General features: G+C 41.2%; 1 protein-coding gene across 2 annotated transcripts; it reads right to left on the bottom strand.

Annotated features, from left to right (window-relative positions):
- Positions 1-500: 500 nt before the first annotated feature.
- On the bottom strand, positions 501-13,038 carry LOC109037661 (uncharacterized). Of its 2 annotated transcripts, XM_072298292.1 has the most exons (6): positions 12,663-13,038; positions 11,475-11,579; positions 9,675-9,780; positions 5,015-5,146; positions 3,659-4,058; positions 501-793 (listed from the first exon to the last, which is right to left on the bottom strand). In XM_072298292.1, exons 2-6 carry the CDS (start codon positions 11,570-11,572, stop codon positions 774-776), a joined length of 756 nt encoding a protein of 251 aa, XP_072154393.1. In that variant the 5' UTR covers positions 11,573-11,579; positions 12,663-13,038; the 3' UTR covers positions 501-773. The 2 variants fall into 2 exon arrangements, with proteins under 2 accessions (XP_072154393.1, XP_072154392.1); XM_072298291.1 differs by lacking the exon at positions 501-793 and having other exon boundaries at positions 3,060-4,058.
- Between the last annotated feature and the right edge of the window lie 604 nt (positions 13,039-13,642).

Below are 13,642 nucleotides of genomic sequence, written 5' to 3'. Positions count from 1 at the left end.
AAATGAGTCTTTTAAACCTCTACTTAGTAAGACCTCGGAAATTCTGAGGACCAAAAAAATAAATACCGAGTTGAGTTTTTCTAGTTCAATTTGATTTTTATCGGTTACAAAGACGTCCTCCTAATGTAAAATTTCATCCTCTACAAGTCGAGTTCTTTGACATTTTTCTCGTAAACGCACGATTTCAGCGTAAAATCGAGTTTTTTGTACGAAATCTAGGTCTAAACCAAAATATCATAATTTCATCACAAAATTGACCTTTGGCACCATTTAAAATGATTGAAATTGGCCCAAATTTTGGCAAACATGTTTTTTTACCAAAAGTCATCGATTGCCGCCTGGGGAGCGGAACATTTCAGACTTTCATTTTTTTTGACGCACCCTAATGTACCAGCCTACAAGGGTTTTCACATGCAAACTACAAAGACTGATTAGTAGTAAAACCAAGATAAGGATTCAGTGTGGTTACAACCCCCAGATGACAAATAAGACTAACTGAAAAAGGTTGCGCGAGGGGTGACAAGATATAGGAAGAAAACGCAATAACAGAGGTCATAATAATTTATTCAATATTCATAATACATCATTTTTAATACGTTTGATACAGGTGGATCTTAAAGTAAGGAGTAAGCAGGGTTCTAGAGCAGTGGTCCCCAAGTAAGCTGAAGACCGGAAGACCCGCGCGGCAAAATCCAGCCTAGGGACTCCGAGACCACAAGCGCAGCGCCCTTGACGGTCCAGACAATCTCGCGGTGGTCTTATAGGCTCCCCTCTCACAGACGGAATATAAAATCTGCAAAAACGTCAGAAAATGTCAGTTATTTCAATCAACAAGGTACACTTGGACCCTCTGATAGTACTTGGGGACCACTGTTTAGAAAATAAATTCGGCTTTCAATTGCCATTTCATCCTTTTGGCTCTAAAATATATTTTTAAACATTTATGAAAATATCACGAAAGGCATGTAGATGAACTGTCACTTGGCAGAAATGAAGGAGGGAAAAATGTTCAAGTGTTTTTGACTGTATTACTCTTTTACGTAATATTTATATTCATATCTCGTGCGAATTGGAAGTTCTTACGCGCTGGAAAACCCATTAGTTTCTCCTGGGTGTTCTCTGTTCAGTGAACTTCATACAATGAGCTTTTTGTCCTATTTCATCATGAGGAAAACCCCAAGAAAGACATCGCTTTTGACTGCATTGACTAAAGACTGGTGCCGAAGATTTTTAAATCGATGGTTCTAACCTGGGATGTTGAGTGGATAGCAGCGGTTTGTAAATATTAGAAAGATTTTAAAAAGATAAGATGGGGAAAAAAGAAAAATCTGACATTCTATGACAATACACCGTAAATAGACTTTTAAATCACTTTTAAATCCTGTAGGTGGAGTCATTCTTTGAAATGGAGGATTTTAAAAGATAAAATTGTTACTGTGAAACTAGCACCTCGTCTTTATCGGCTAATGTTATTTCTCGATGGTTAGCAAAGTATAAATGTCAGATGACGCCGAACTATTGGTTAACCGTTCAGGAAGTTGAGTCACGGTGTGGCCAAGACACATGGGTTTTCAGAGATTGAATTTTAATCCCTCTACAAAATATTGATAAGAAAAGATGAGGCGCGGAGTCTTACAAATACACTGAAAGACTATTATTAAGTATCACTGATGAATATTCGCAGTTGCGCTCTGGCAATAATCGCCTTCAAATGTGAAAGCATGCAACCCCCCATGACGGCCGTGTTCGAATAGTTACTGCAGAGCACGGCGTTCCCATGCCGGTGACAACGAAGGAGGACACCCTGTGCTCATACTGTGAAGATTATTACCCGTTCTACCGCGTTATCAAAGAAAGCACTAACGCCCTTTTCGAAATAAACTTTCCTTTACAAAATCCGTAACAACTCAACTTAAAATTAATTTAATCGATTGAATTTCGGCCTTTAAATTTCCTTTAAAATTCGGGTAATCCAGTATAAATGAACGGACTTAATAACAACAGTGAAAGTCATGTCTGTAAAAAAGGGACTTATGTAAAAACAGCAAATGCGCATAAATCTACTTCTTTACCCACAAAACAGCAGTAAGGACACATTATCCCATTCTCATGAGAGGGATGTACGGACGATTGTCTTGAGTAACACGGTGCTCTTTCCTGCCAATTTTTTTTTCCAGTCGATTTTATGGCTATCATCCCAGTATGGCCCACGGCCACACTTTTCCCAATTTCTAAGCTACAAATTTATTTATCTTATGTCAATGGCTTAACAAGCCTGCAAAACTTGGCACGTTCCGTTGTCTTGCCGAACATGAAATGAAAAAAGGCACATTTGGACGTATTTATGCTAAAAGAACCTATATTGCTGTCAAGCCCTACGGCCTACGCAGATAGTTCCTTTTAGCATAAGTACGTCCATTTTACACAGTCAAAGATGCAATGGGCCTGTTGCAAACTTTTGCTAGAGCAAAAATAAGAGTTGTTTCTTATAGATAATGTCTCAAAAATCACGATGAGCGCATCGGCAAAGTCTGAAATGCACTCACAACTTCACAATCTGCGTAAGAAAATTGCGTTTTTTTGAGCTTCCCGCTTCAAAAACGATACTACAGCACAGGTGAACATTTTGTCAGAGGAGTCGTTCCATCGTTGGCAATATTCATCATGGCCAACGCTTCCGCAGTTTCGCGCGTAATTTGAGGAGAGATCAAGGTCAATCAAGGCGGGCGAGGAAAATATGAACGTAAACACACCGATTGTTATCTGCTCTTATCCTGGCCAGGTGTTATCTCGTCCCGTTTCTCGTGTTTTGGCGGACTGGCGTCGGCCATGATGGGTATTGTCGCCAATGGAACGACTCCTCTAACAAAATGTTCGCCTGTACCGTAGTATCGTTTTCGAAGCGGGAAGCTCAAAAAACCGCAAATTTCTTACGCAGATTGTGAAGTTATGAGTGCATTTCAGACTTTCCCGATGCGCTCATCGTGATTTTTCAGACATTATCTGTAAGAAATAACTCTTATTTTTGCTCTAGCAAAAGTTTGCAACAGGCCCATTCTTCAATCCTCAGTCCTCAAAATTTTTGATCGTCCTTTGAATGATCATATGTTACGAAGAAAGATTTGTTCAATGAAATCCACCCGGACACCGTGAAGTCCATTTTCTCAAAACATCATGTTTTCTCCAATTTCACAGATAAAATGGGAGGGGGGGGGGTGTTGATTGTACACTCTAATTTCCCAGAATTTAACCAGTAATGCGCAATTACATACCATCTCAACCCCGTACATCAGTGCGTCATTGGCCTAATGAATAGTACCCAAATAAATTAAGATGTATCTCCCTTTCTGCATCCTCCTCCAATTACACGTTATAAACACTTCGAAAACAATCCTATTTGCTTTATATTTATGCTGCTGAGGCTATATTTCAGTACTCATCAAGTACTGTACTGTTATACGTGGCACTGATCTTTTTACAACTTATGAGATGAGCTTAAATGTCACTGATACTAATTTTAGTGGTTTCTGTCCCCGTTCACCCCCGTCAGCCAATCATTGGACCGGCTCCTTATCGACAAGCCACTCGGGGAGGAATGGCTTAATGAACTTGGGTAGGAGCCCGTCTCTGAAGAAAGAGACATATTTAGTGAACACACCCAAAAAATGCGAGATGATGGACCAAAAGAGACCCTCGAGGGAGCCGAAGACTGGGTCACGTTTCTTCTTCTTCTTGATTTTGATGGGTATAGGCAGATGCTGGATGACCTGCTGCACCTCGCGGTGGTTTCCTCGGCCGAGGCTCCGCTTGACCTTCCTCCGACCCTTCGTGACCTTCGCCTTGGGCAGGGTATCCGAGTTCGTCCACAGCTCGACCGTATGACGCGAAGGGAGGTCCGACGTCACACTCGGGGTCGTGACGTCGAGGATGGCCGTCGTGATCTCTATTTGGTTCGCGCCCAGAATATTAGTGGAATCCAATTCGGTGACAGGCGCGGATTTTCGGACCGAACTCAGATGACCTCCTGAAGACCCTCTCGAGCTATCAATGAAGTTCGTCTGCGGAACAGAGAGCCCACATTCTAATTTATTTTTCATTACACATATCGTCGTTTCCAGCACAAAGGAACGTAACTCCATTTCAAGGTTGCCAAATTGACTCGAACAATTAATTTATTTTACAAAAATGTACGGAAGCAATTTTCATCCAAAATTGGTCTGTTTTTTGCTTGAAATCTAGAGAAAAATCAGGGAAATTTTCAGTCAGAAATGCCCAAGATTCTCTTAATTAATAGGCAATTTTCGTGGGTAAATTTGGCAACATTGAAATGGAGTTACGTTCTTTCGTAGAGGAGACGACGATATCAACTCAATATGCATCGAGTATCAATTGGATTGCATTTTGCAAAAAAGAACCAAGAGCATTCCAATAATTTTGGGCCAATTTAGCGCTGTTATTTGTTTTAAATAGTAGAGAATTGTTAAAGTAGATTTTGAAACCAGGGATTGAATATACGTTCCTCCGCCGGAGAAACGACGATTTGTACGAGGCTTCATTAACTATGAAAGGCCGTTTGTAACTGAAGTTACGAGTCTGTGACATTTTGTCTCCAAATTGAATTTTTAGCCAGGAATACTTATTGTTAGCTGAGCAACCTCTGAGTCTCATTGCAAAGCATTTATTTTACGTTAAGAGACAGAAAGGGGGAGGGGGCATTCATCAAACGATGTAACATCATTGGTACAAAATTAGAGGGGGTGGAAGGGACTTTTGGATCATCCTGTATAATGCACGAAATTCTCTTACGAATATTTTGAAGTCGATTCTACACATATTTACGAATTTCGTATATATTTCACGATTTTTGCTGTAAACTTTGAAGGCGGTTCCATATATATTTGTACATTTCTTTATATACATTACGACAGTTAAATAGGTATGTATATTGCAAAATTTTCTTTCATATATTATATCTTCATTGGCTCATATATTACATCATTACTTATGTACTCACCATTATATCTTTTCCGGTTTGATCATAATCGGACAATCTCGGATCCCCAATCTTTTTCGTGGCTGGTCTTGAGGGTTTCGCTGTCGAATTGCCCGTTTTCGAATGTTTCATCGCCAGACCTCGTAAACTGTTCTAAAATACACAATAGGCATGACAAAAATAGGAAATTGACAAATAAAACAATCGAAAAAGAGTTTGTATTCAGTGTTCTGCCTTCCCCGGGCGCCATGCGCCAGATGCGCCTAAAAATCGAGCCTTGGCGCCTAAAAATTGGGGGGGGGGGGGGCCTCGTGGCGCCTAGGAAATTTGACAGATTGAACTCGCAATCGGGAAGCACCGGTAGCGATGAAGCGCTCTATATACGCACCGATCGCAGCATGGCCCGTAAACAAAAATTTAATTTGGCTCCTAGAAAATAATAGATGGCTCCTAAAAATTGAGCTTTCCGGCCAAGGTGGCTCCTAGAATTTCAGGGGAACGCAGAACACTATTTGTAATACGTCGTAAACCCCTAAAAAATCGTAAAAGTAACATGAAAAGAATGGTGTTCTGATGATTTTAGCTCATACATATACTATTCTTGTTATACTAGGAGCCTCATAGTTTAACAAAAATAAAAGGGTCTGTTTAAACGCCAAATTTCAACGTCCAATGAACGGGTGATAGCGCTCGTGGAAAAACGCGGTGCATTATACGTAATCGACGATAGTGCATACCTACCATGCTTTATCAAGCAGTGCAACACGTGCAAATGCGTTGGCAGCAGATGTAGAACACGAATGAAACCCAGATGAACGAAACCATGGGCAAAGTATCGTTCGTTAACTGTTGACAAAAACCGCAATACCGGAGAACTTACGTTCCGTAAACTTACGTTGTGTGAACACTCTCCGCCATGGCGAAAAACAAATTGCGACTCGTAGTCAGATGACCAACATTTGACCTGCGGAGCGCCTTCAATTTCAAGGAATGCAACTTAACATACACTGACTGGAAGCTGCGACTCTGATTACACACCGCTAGATGGCGCCTATACTCTAGTTACGCCAAACAGTTCAAGAAGTCTCCTGCGAGCCAATAAATATCGCGAAAAACCTGATGATGAAGCCCAATGGGTCGTGCAAATGGTTCCTGATAAAGGCGCGCACATTGTAGAGGAGAAATATCAAGGCGTAGAAATTGGGCGTTGACCAAGAGCCGCACCGCGGTTATTTGGTTGTAGGTCGATCTTGGTGGGTCGGGATAATCGAACCGGTCAGGCTGGGGGTCTACCCAGTCTCTTGCCCATCCAAGAAGGTACCATCCGCCTCTACCGTTCCGGGCTTCCGACGCGGCAGTGAGTGAGTGGCATGATCGTCAGCACCGCGACCGTCACGCTTCGTCTACAGGCTCCATCCGGAGGAGGACGTGTAGACTGCAGTTGCCGGCCGGTTGCTGCGTCAGTGTCCTCCAGGACTTGTTCGCTGGTGAAAGCTCCGCAATTGGTTGAGGGTGATGTGTACTTGCCTTGAGTAAGTGCGGCACATAGACTGGACCGATGATCTCCCACTAACATATCTACAATTTCCTTTCCTTCCCCCCTGAACCAAGGCAACTCGTTGCATCGCTCTGTAGAGGACCGCTGTCAATTAAAATGTGAAATAAGTTGTTTGAAACGGGAAGATTGTATTCGACTCAAACATGTCCTCCGTAAAATTATCCATAATCCGCGAAAATACTCATGGTAATTGTTCAGCTGATAAAAAATCAACGAAAGTTGCCTTAACCCATGTAAAGAAGGAGTTATTTTTTCCATGAAAAGGCAGGAGTACGCCGATGCTATCTCTGGTAATGTCATGATTTGTGATTAAGTCCCAGCCAACAAATATTTTTCCCACTAAATTCAGCGGGCGGAACTAAAGGTACTCTAGGCGGAACTACGCAGTCACGTAAAATTCACTCGTCTTGAAATTCAGTCGTTTTCTGATACATACTCAAGAAAATTTAGTTTTTTTTCTGCCTTGAATCCTAATTTTTTTAAATATAATTAAGTATTCATAAAATAAAGTTTAATTTTATTCTTTTTAATTTTTTTTAATGTTTGTTCTTTTTTTGAACAATGCGCCAGTCCGTGTACTCTTCTACGTCACAGCAAATCTTCAAGATGGCTACCTTGCTACCACCTTCTGTATTTTCTTTATGTACCTACACAATGTTTTCCGGCATATCAGAGTGTGTGACAAAATTAAACTTTATTTTATGAATACTTAATTATATTTAAAAAAATTAGGATTCAAGGCAGAAAAAAAACTAAATTTTCTTGAGTATGTATCAGAAAACGACTGAATTTCAAGACGAGTGAATTGTACGTGACTGCGTAGTTCCGCCTAGAGTACCTTTAGTTCCGCCCGCTGAATTTAGTGGGAAAAATATTTGTTGGCTGGGACTTAATCACAAATCATGACATTATACCAGAGATAGCATCGGCGTACTGCTGCCTTTTCATGGAAAAAATAACTCCTTCTTTACATGGGTTGAGGCAACTTTCGTTGATTTTTTATCAGCTGAACAATTACCATAAGTATTTTTGCGGATCATGGATAATTTTACGGAGGACACGTTTGAGTCGAATACAATCTTCCCGTTTCATTTCAACCAACTTATTTCATATTTTAATTGACTGCCGTCCTCTACAGTGCGATGCGACGAGTTGCCTTGGTTCAGGGGGGAAGGAAAGGAAATTGTAGATATGTTAGTGGGAGATCATCGGTCCGGTCTATGTGCCGCACTTACTCAAGGCAAGTACACATCACCCTCAACCAGTTGCGGAGCTTTCATCAGCGAACAAGTCCTGGAGGACACTGACGCAGCAACCGGCCGGCAACTGCAGTCTACACGTCCTCCTCCGGATGGAGCCTGTAGACGAAGCGTGACGGTCGCGGTGCTGACGGATGGTAGATGGTGCGCATCAGTCACCTTTTGATCGGAAATTGATTGAAAGAGCGTGTAATCAGCACATTAGGGCCAGCTGACAGCCATGCCACTCACTCACTGCCGCGTCGGAAGCCCGGAACGGGAGAGGCGGATGGTACCTTCTGGGATGGGCAAGAGACTGGGTAGTTCCCAGGCCCAATCGGTTCGATTATCCCGACCCACCAAGATCGACCTACAACCAAATAACCGCGGTGCGGCTCTTGGTCAACGCCCAATTTCTACGCCTTGATATTTCTCCTCTACAATGTGCGCGCCTTTATCAGGAACCATTTGCACGACCCATTGGGCTTCATCATCAGGTTTTTCGCGATATTTATTGGCTCGCAGGAGACTTCTTGAACTGTTTGGCGTAACTAGAGTATAGGCGCCATCTATCGGTGTGTAATCAGAGTCGCAGCTTCCAGTCAGTGTATGTTAAGTTGCATTCCTTGAAATTGAAGGCGCTCCGCAGGCCAACTGTTGGTCAACCGACAGCGAGTCGCAATTGTTCTTCGCCATGGCGGAGAGTGTTAACGGAAGGTAAGTTTATCGTCACAATCTCCTTAGGAGAAACAGTTTCGTCTCCTCCGAGTTTGCTGTGGTGCTTAGGTGCGGAAAAAAATAGACGTTGGGAAACAATTGCCGTTCATTACAGATTACAGCAAGTCTCGAATCGACTCGAATTGGAAACAAAACCAGTTTCCTATGAGGAAAAGAGATGATGCATATCGATGCCAGGATTTTTGCCACCATTATTTTCCAATTGCTTTTTGACTGGGGAATTCAATACATATGTTTGGCAAGATGCTCCATCAACCATCCATGAATGCCCCTCTTCAGCCACTTGAAAATATATTGAATTAAAATTCACCGGAAAAGAACGCAAAGCGTGAAATATTAGTCGCCTATAAACCGAAGGAAGCTCAATCAAGAAGTTTTCAAATTGACGAAGTTTTTTTTTTTTTTGTTTCCGTTCTGACGAATGACTGCATTTCGGTTGCTGGTATCGTTCTGAACGATGCACTACCGTGTTGATTTTCTTACAAAAAATATATTACAGCAGGTTTTTTTTCTTCTTTTTCTTTTATAATTTCATTTTCTTTTTCAAAATCATATCTACTGTGTTCGTTCACTGTAAACATGGTGTCTAAAAGTTTTGACCAGGCATATTTCTAGATTTTCCCGTAATTTTCCCTGATTTTCACGTGATTTTCCCTGATTTTCCCGTGATTTTCCCTGATTTTTAGGAGCTCATTCCCTGATGAGAAACCGAAGTTGTCTCCCACTTCTTCGGTATTTTCTGGGGGAAAAGAATATAATTCTCAAGAATTTCATGTATGAATATCAATTTTAATTCATCTTCAGCCATTTCTTTGGCGCTCATTCAAAATTTTAATTCCGATAGCGTTCCTGATGTTTATATTATCTGGTCAATGAAAGCTTCTCAATTCTTTTGATGATTTGAAGCTTCAAATGTGTAATTCAAGCAGTCAATAATAGCACTCAGTCAGATTAGACCGCCAAAGTTGAAGGCGGAATGATCCCTAAGCGGTAGAGATTCCCGGTTTCTGGGATAGATTCCCTGATTATTCCCTAATATTCCCTGTAAATTTTCATTTCCTGGTGAATCCCGGGTTTCCCGTTTTAGACACCATGCTGTAAAATGACTTTTTCGAAATTAGTGTGAGATGCCGTGAGGTAGTCTTACTTGTAAAACATGAAGTGCCAGCATAAGTGTGAAGAAAGTCACAGACGATAAGGGAGACATCGTGCCTGTCCTTGGTTGAACGTGCCGCTCATCATGTTTATCCTTCCTGAAAATATACATTCAAATCACCGATACGTTCAAGCTAGAAAACCCTGGATGAAGGATGTAAGATTTTCTAATTACAAAAGTAATTTAGACCCGTTGCGTTGCAACGAATAAAGATTCCAGTGGTAACTGCATTTAAATACTGCACCGCTTAAATTTATAGTGGAGGAATTAGGTGCAAGAAGTTCCGTTGGACCATGAGAATCTTTTCGCAGATTTTCTAGATTTTAATATACCCGTTTCCTCCTGTGCCCTACTCCGGTTTTTAAGCCTGAATTCTATATTAGACTTAACAACAGATGATTGAGTACAGGCTCGGACTGGCCATAAGGCCAATCTGCCATTGGCAGATATGCCTCCTTGGCGCGCCAAAAACGCGCCCCTCTGACAGATAGCAAAATAAGAAGAGAAAAAAATTTCGACCGAGGATATATGCGGAAAATTTCTGAAATGAACGGAAGAAGAGAGAATTAGGAGTGAAGAGAGGTGCTTTTACGCATATAGTGGTGAACAGAGGTCCAAGAACTACTTTCTGAAGCGTAAACACTTTTCTGTGAAATTCCTTTTTGTTGACATACATACAGGCGCTTTATCATCCCCCTCCTTCATTCTCTATGTGTAACTCCTGTAGGAACGATAGTCGGTTCGATTTTTAGACATACGCACACTTTATAGACCTCATGCGAGACCTTTAAACATATGTCTTCCTTTTCAAAATGACTATTGATTTGGACATATCATAGCATATCTCGGGCAAACTTAACCTTAATTTATTTCGAAATTCAAAAGTAAGAGGCATCTAAAGTGTAAACGTGATACAACTATTCTCGCAAGATGGATGTCCACATTGCATATACAAAATGTAAGCCGCGATGGCGTGATTCGTGAACTCGCAATGCTCCGCTCTAATTTAAAGCAACATTACAAATAAGACAAACGGAAACAAGCACAACATGGAGATAGAGCGAGGGAAAGGATGCGCGTTAACGACGGCGCAGAGATACAACTATTCGTACTTGATGGACGTCCGTGCTGCATCTGAAAAATTGAAGGCGCGATGACGCGAAGCGTAGGTTCTCAATGCTCTGCTATTGCTGCCAATGAGGTGTCGCTCAGATTCAGGAGAAAAGTTAAAAAAGGAGACCCGAATACGTCTTTCTTGTCGTCGGCTGTGTTGATACTCGTTCTTTCTTCTTTTTTCAGGTTCTTGCCTGATTCTTTTTTAGGATGGATTTTTAGACCCACGTCTTAAGCTCATGTAAACCGCAGCACTGACACGCTTCTTGTGGAAATAATGGTGCTTGGATGCGTCCAGTAGTTTTAATTTTTTTTGTTTTCTTTAATTTCAGAAGTCTGTCGGTTACTTCTATACGTTCAATTTTACAATTTTTACTCTGTACGATTAATAAACTTTGAACCTGATAATAGCGTAAACTTGTGCTGCTTTGCCAAAATTTTCTGAACCCCTCTCCACGAAGGGGATGCCCCATCAGGAAATATCACATTACGCCCCTTCAACCAGCCAAGGGTCTACGCCCTCAGATGCGAGCCAGTCCGACCCTGATTGAGTACGTATTTGAAAATTTTATCGGTTGGGACGATTGGTGCCAAATTAAGTTGTATAAAGTTCGTAACAGATAATACTAATTGCAAGATGATTGAAAACAGCGTTTTATTGGAGGGCTTTATACTTACAACGGATATGAAAACGACTGGCCACTTTTGTGTTCGTCAAGAAAATCAGCTACGGTTGAGACGTCGACTTTGTATTTTGGCACATGAAAATGGGGCATAATCAAGCTGCAAGAACAAGCAGTCATTATATCAATGCATGGAGATATTTCCTATTTTACCCCACAATTACCTACTCTTTTTTGAGATTTTAAAAAAAAATTTCAAATTTTTCTTCCCCGTTGAAAATGCATGATTGATCTACAACGGTCAAAGTATGATTACTGTCTTAAAAAACGAACGATTTTTCGACCCCTCCCTCCCACCATGTCATGTGCTCTATTCGCCTCTCACCAAACTTTAACCTAGACCCTAGATCCTAGACTCTCTAAGTTCCTGAAAGTGAAACTTACGCCCCTGTCCAGGGCCGGCCTTGGTATACTCGGCGTCCTGGGTCAAATTTTGTCATGCGTCGCCTATGATGTACGTCGTGATTGAGGGGTATATGGGACCGGGTCCCCCGGGAAATTTTGAAAATTTAGCATGCCCAAATCGCACTCTGCTGCTATTTTTGACTCGAACCTATTTTAACTTTCTCCATTTGGATCACATTCAGCGAAAAGGAACCAGCGTGATTACAGTGTTGTTAAAAAGTTGCTTCCTCAGAGTTATCTAAGAAATCTCCCTAAGTAGCAAATCGTTTTTGCCTCCCACCGAAAAAATTGTTAATTTTAAATGATATTAACTGTGTAAATTTTAACATGGTACATATTTTAAGTATTTTTAAAAGAAAATAAGAAATTGCACGATTTTGAAAATACTGTAATCGCGCTGGTTCCTTCTTGCTAAATGTGATCCATTTGGTTTGTCCTTTTTGTCGATAATACCCATAATTTATCAATATCACTGAACCCTACGATTTTTTCCTTTGTACTACTTTTTAACCGACTGTTTAAATTTACGAACGCGGGGCGCCAGCAGCTTGCGCCCCTAGGCGGTCGCCCACGTAGGCCACTGCTAAAGCCGGACCTACCCCTATAATAAGTCGTTATTATTACAGGGGGTAAAAATTTAACAAGTTTTTCAAAATTCAACTCACTCTCAAGTTCATTTCAGGTCCCTCGCTTATTTCTTCCCCCGCCGTTTCAGTATTTTTTAGTCCGAGCAGGATTATAAGACTACGTTAAGCCATCAAGTATAAAAGGGACTTACCTATGTCGGAGGGAACCTCGTGCAGGATATCCTGTCGGCAGTGAGTTTTTATCTTTCAAAGCATCAAAAACCGCGTCTTTCACTAGAACCACACACCACTCAATTTGCACCGTGTGCGGCCTGGATCCGTTTTAAGTTTTGCAGCTTTCACTCCCGAGCAAACGGTATCAAATCTAAGCTTTCCAAGTCCTCGAACTATGACATATTAATCCTGATTTTCGGAACAACTCCCAAAAGCGGGAAAAAGCTGTGGATCGGGGGAAAATAAAACAAAACTTTTAAATGTCACCGGGAACTCAAAAGTTAGTAACCAGGGAGCCCAAGCGGAACTGATCGGAAAGTAAATATTATACAAATCAGCGCCGAAGAGGCTGATCTTCGGAAGCTGTCGGCGGACCAGACCTAGATCATCTCGATTGAAAGTTCCCACGACGGAGTTGCCGTACTGCAGGAAAAATTATATTTTCCCTAAATGGCAGATGAGGGTTGCAGAGCATTACAGTCGTGTTGAGGAAGAATGTCGGGTGAGCTACCTGACGTTGCCAAATTGCCTTTTACAAAATATGAATTCCAAAAGGAACTGGTGAATATTTCTCTCCCGATTTTTTGGAGCCCCTCGTTCGCACTTTAATCGAAAGTATCTGAAAATTTTAGGAAAAAATATTCATGACGTTCCAAGGAAATAGATTTTTTATTAAAGTCATTTGGCAACGTCCGAACGTCCATACAACATTTTTTCTTAGCGCAGCAAAATAAAAAGTAGAGATATCAATTTTCTTTGAAATGACAAACTAATGCATAACTCAGAACTCAGCGGACACGTCTCTATTGCGAATTAAATGGTGTCCATAGAACTCTCCAACCTTATCAAAATGAAAGGGAGCCTTTTTTTCTATTTAAGTTCCTATAACTGCTCTTAACCACACAGTCAAAAAGAGGGAGAAAAATAAACAAGGTCATGCCTCGCTAAGATTACAGCT

The sequence above is a fragment of the Bemisia tabaci genome, chromosome 3, assembly GCF_918797505.1.
Source record: "Bemisia tabaci chromosome 3, PGI_BMITA_v3".
Classification (NCBI taxonomy): Eukaryota; Metazoa; Arthropoda; class Insecta; order Hemiptera; family Aleyrodidae; genus Bemisia; species Bemisia tabaci.
This window is presented reverse-complemented; position numbering and strand designations above follow the sequence as displayed.

What these genes read in the sequence shown, in the direction of transcription:
- LOC109037661 (XM_072298291.1), bottom strand. Translation starts at nt 11,572, where the DNA reads ATGCCCCATTTTCATGTGCCAAAATACAAAGTCGACGTCTCAACCGTA. An exon ending in TGGCACTTCATGTTTTACAA is followed by an intron (nt 5,147 to 9,674) that starts GTAAGACTACCT and finishes TGTGTATTTTAG; the next exon opens with AACAGTTTACGAGGTCTGGC. An exon ending in AAACCGGAAAAGATATAATG is followed by an intron (nt 4,059 to 5,014) that starts GTGAGTACATAA and finishes TCTGTTCCGCAG; the next exon opens with ACGAACTTCATTGATAGCTC.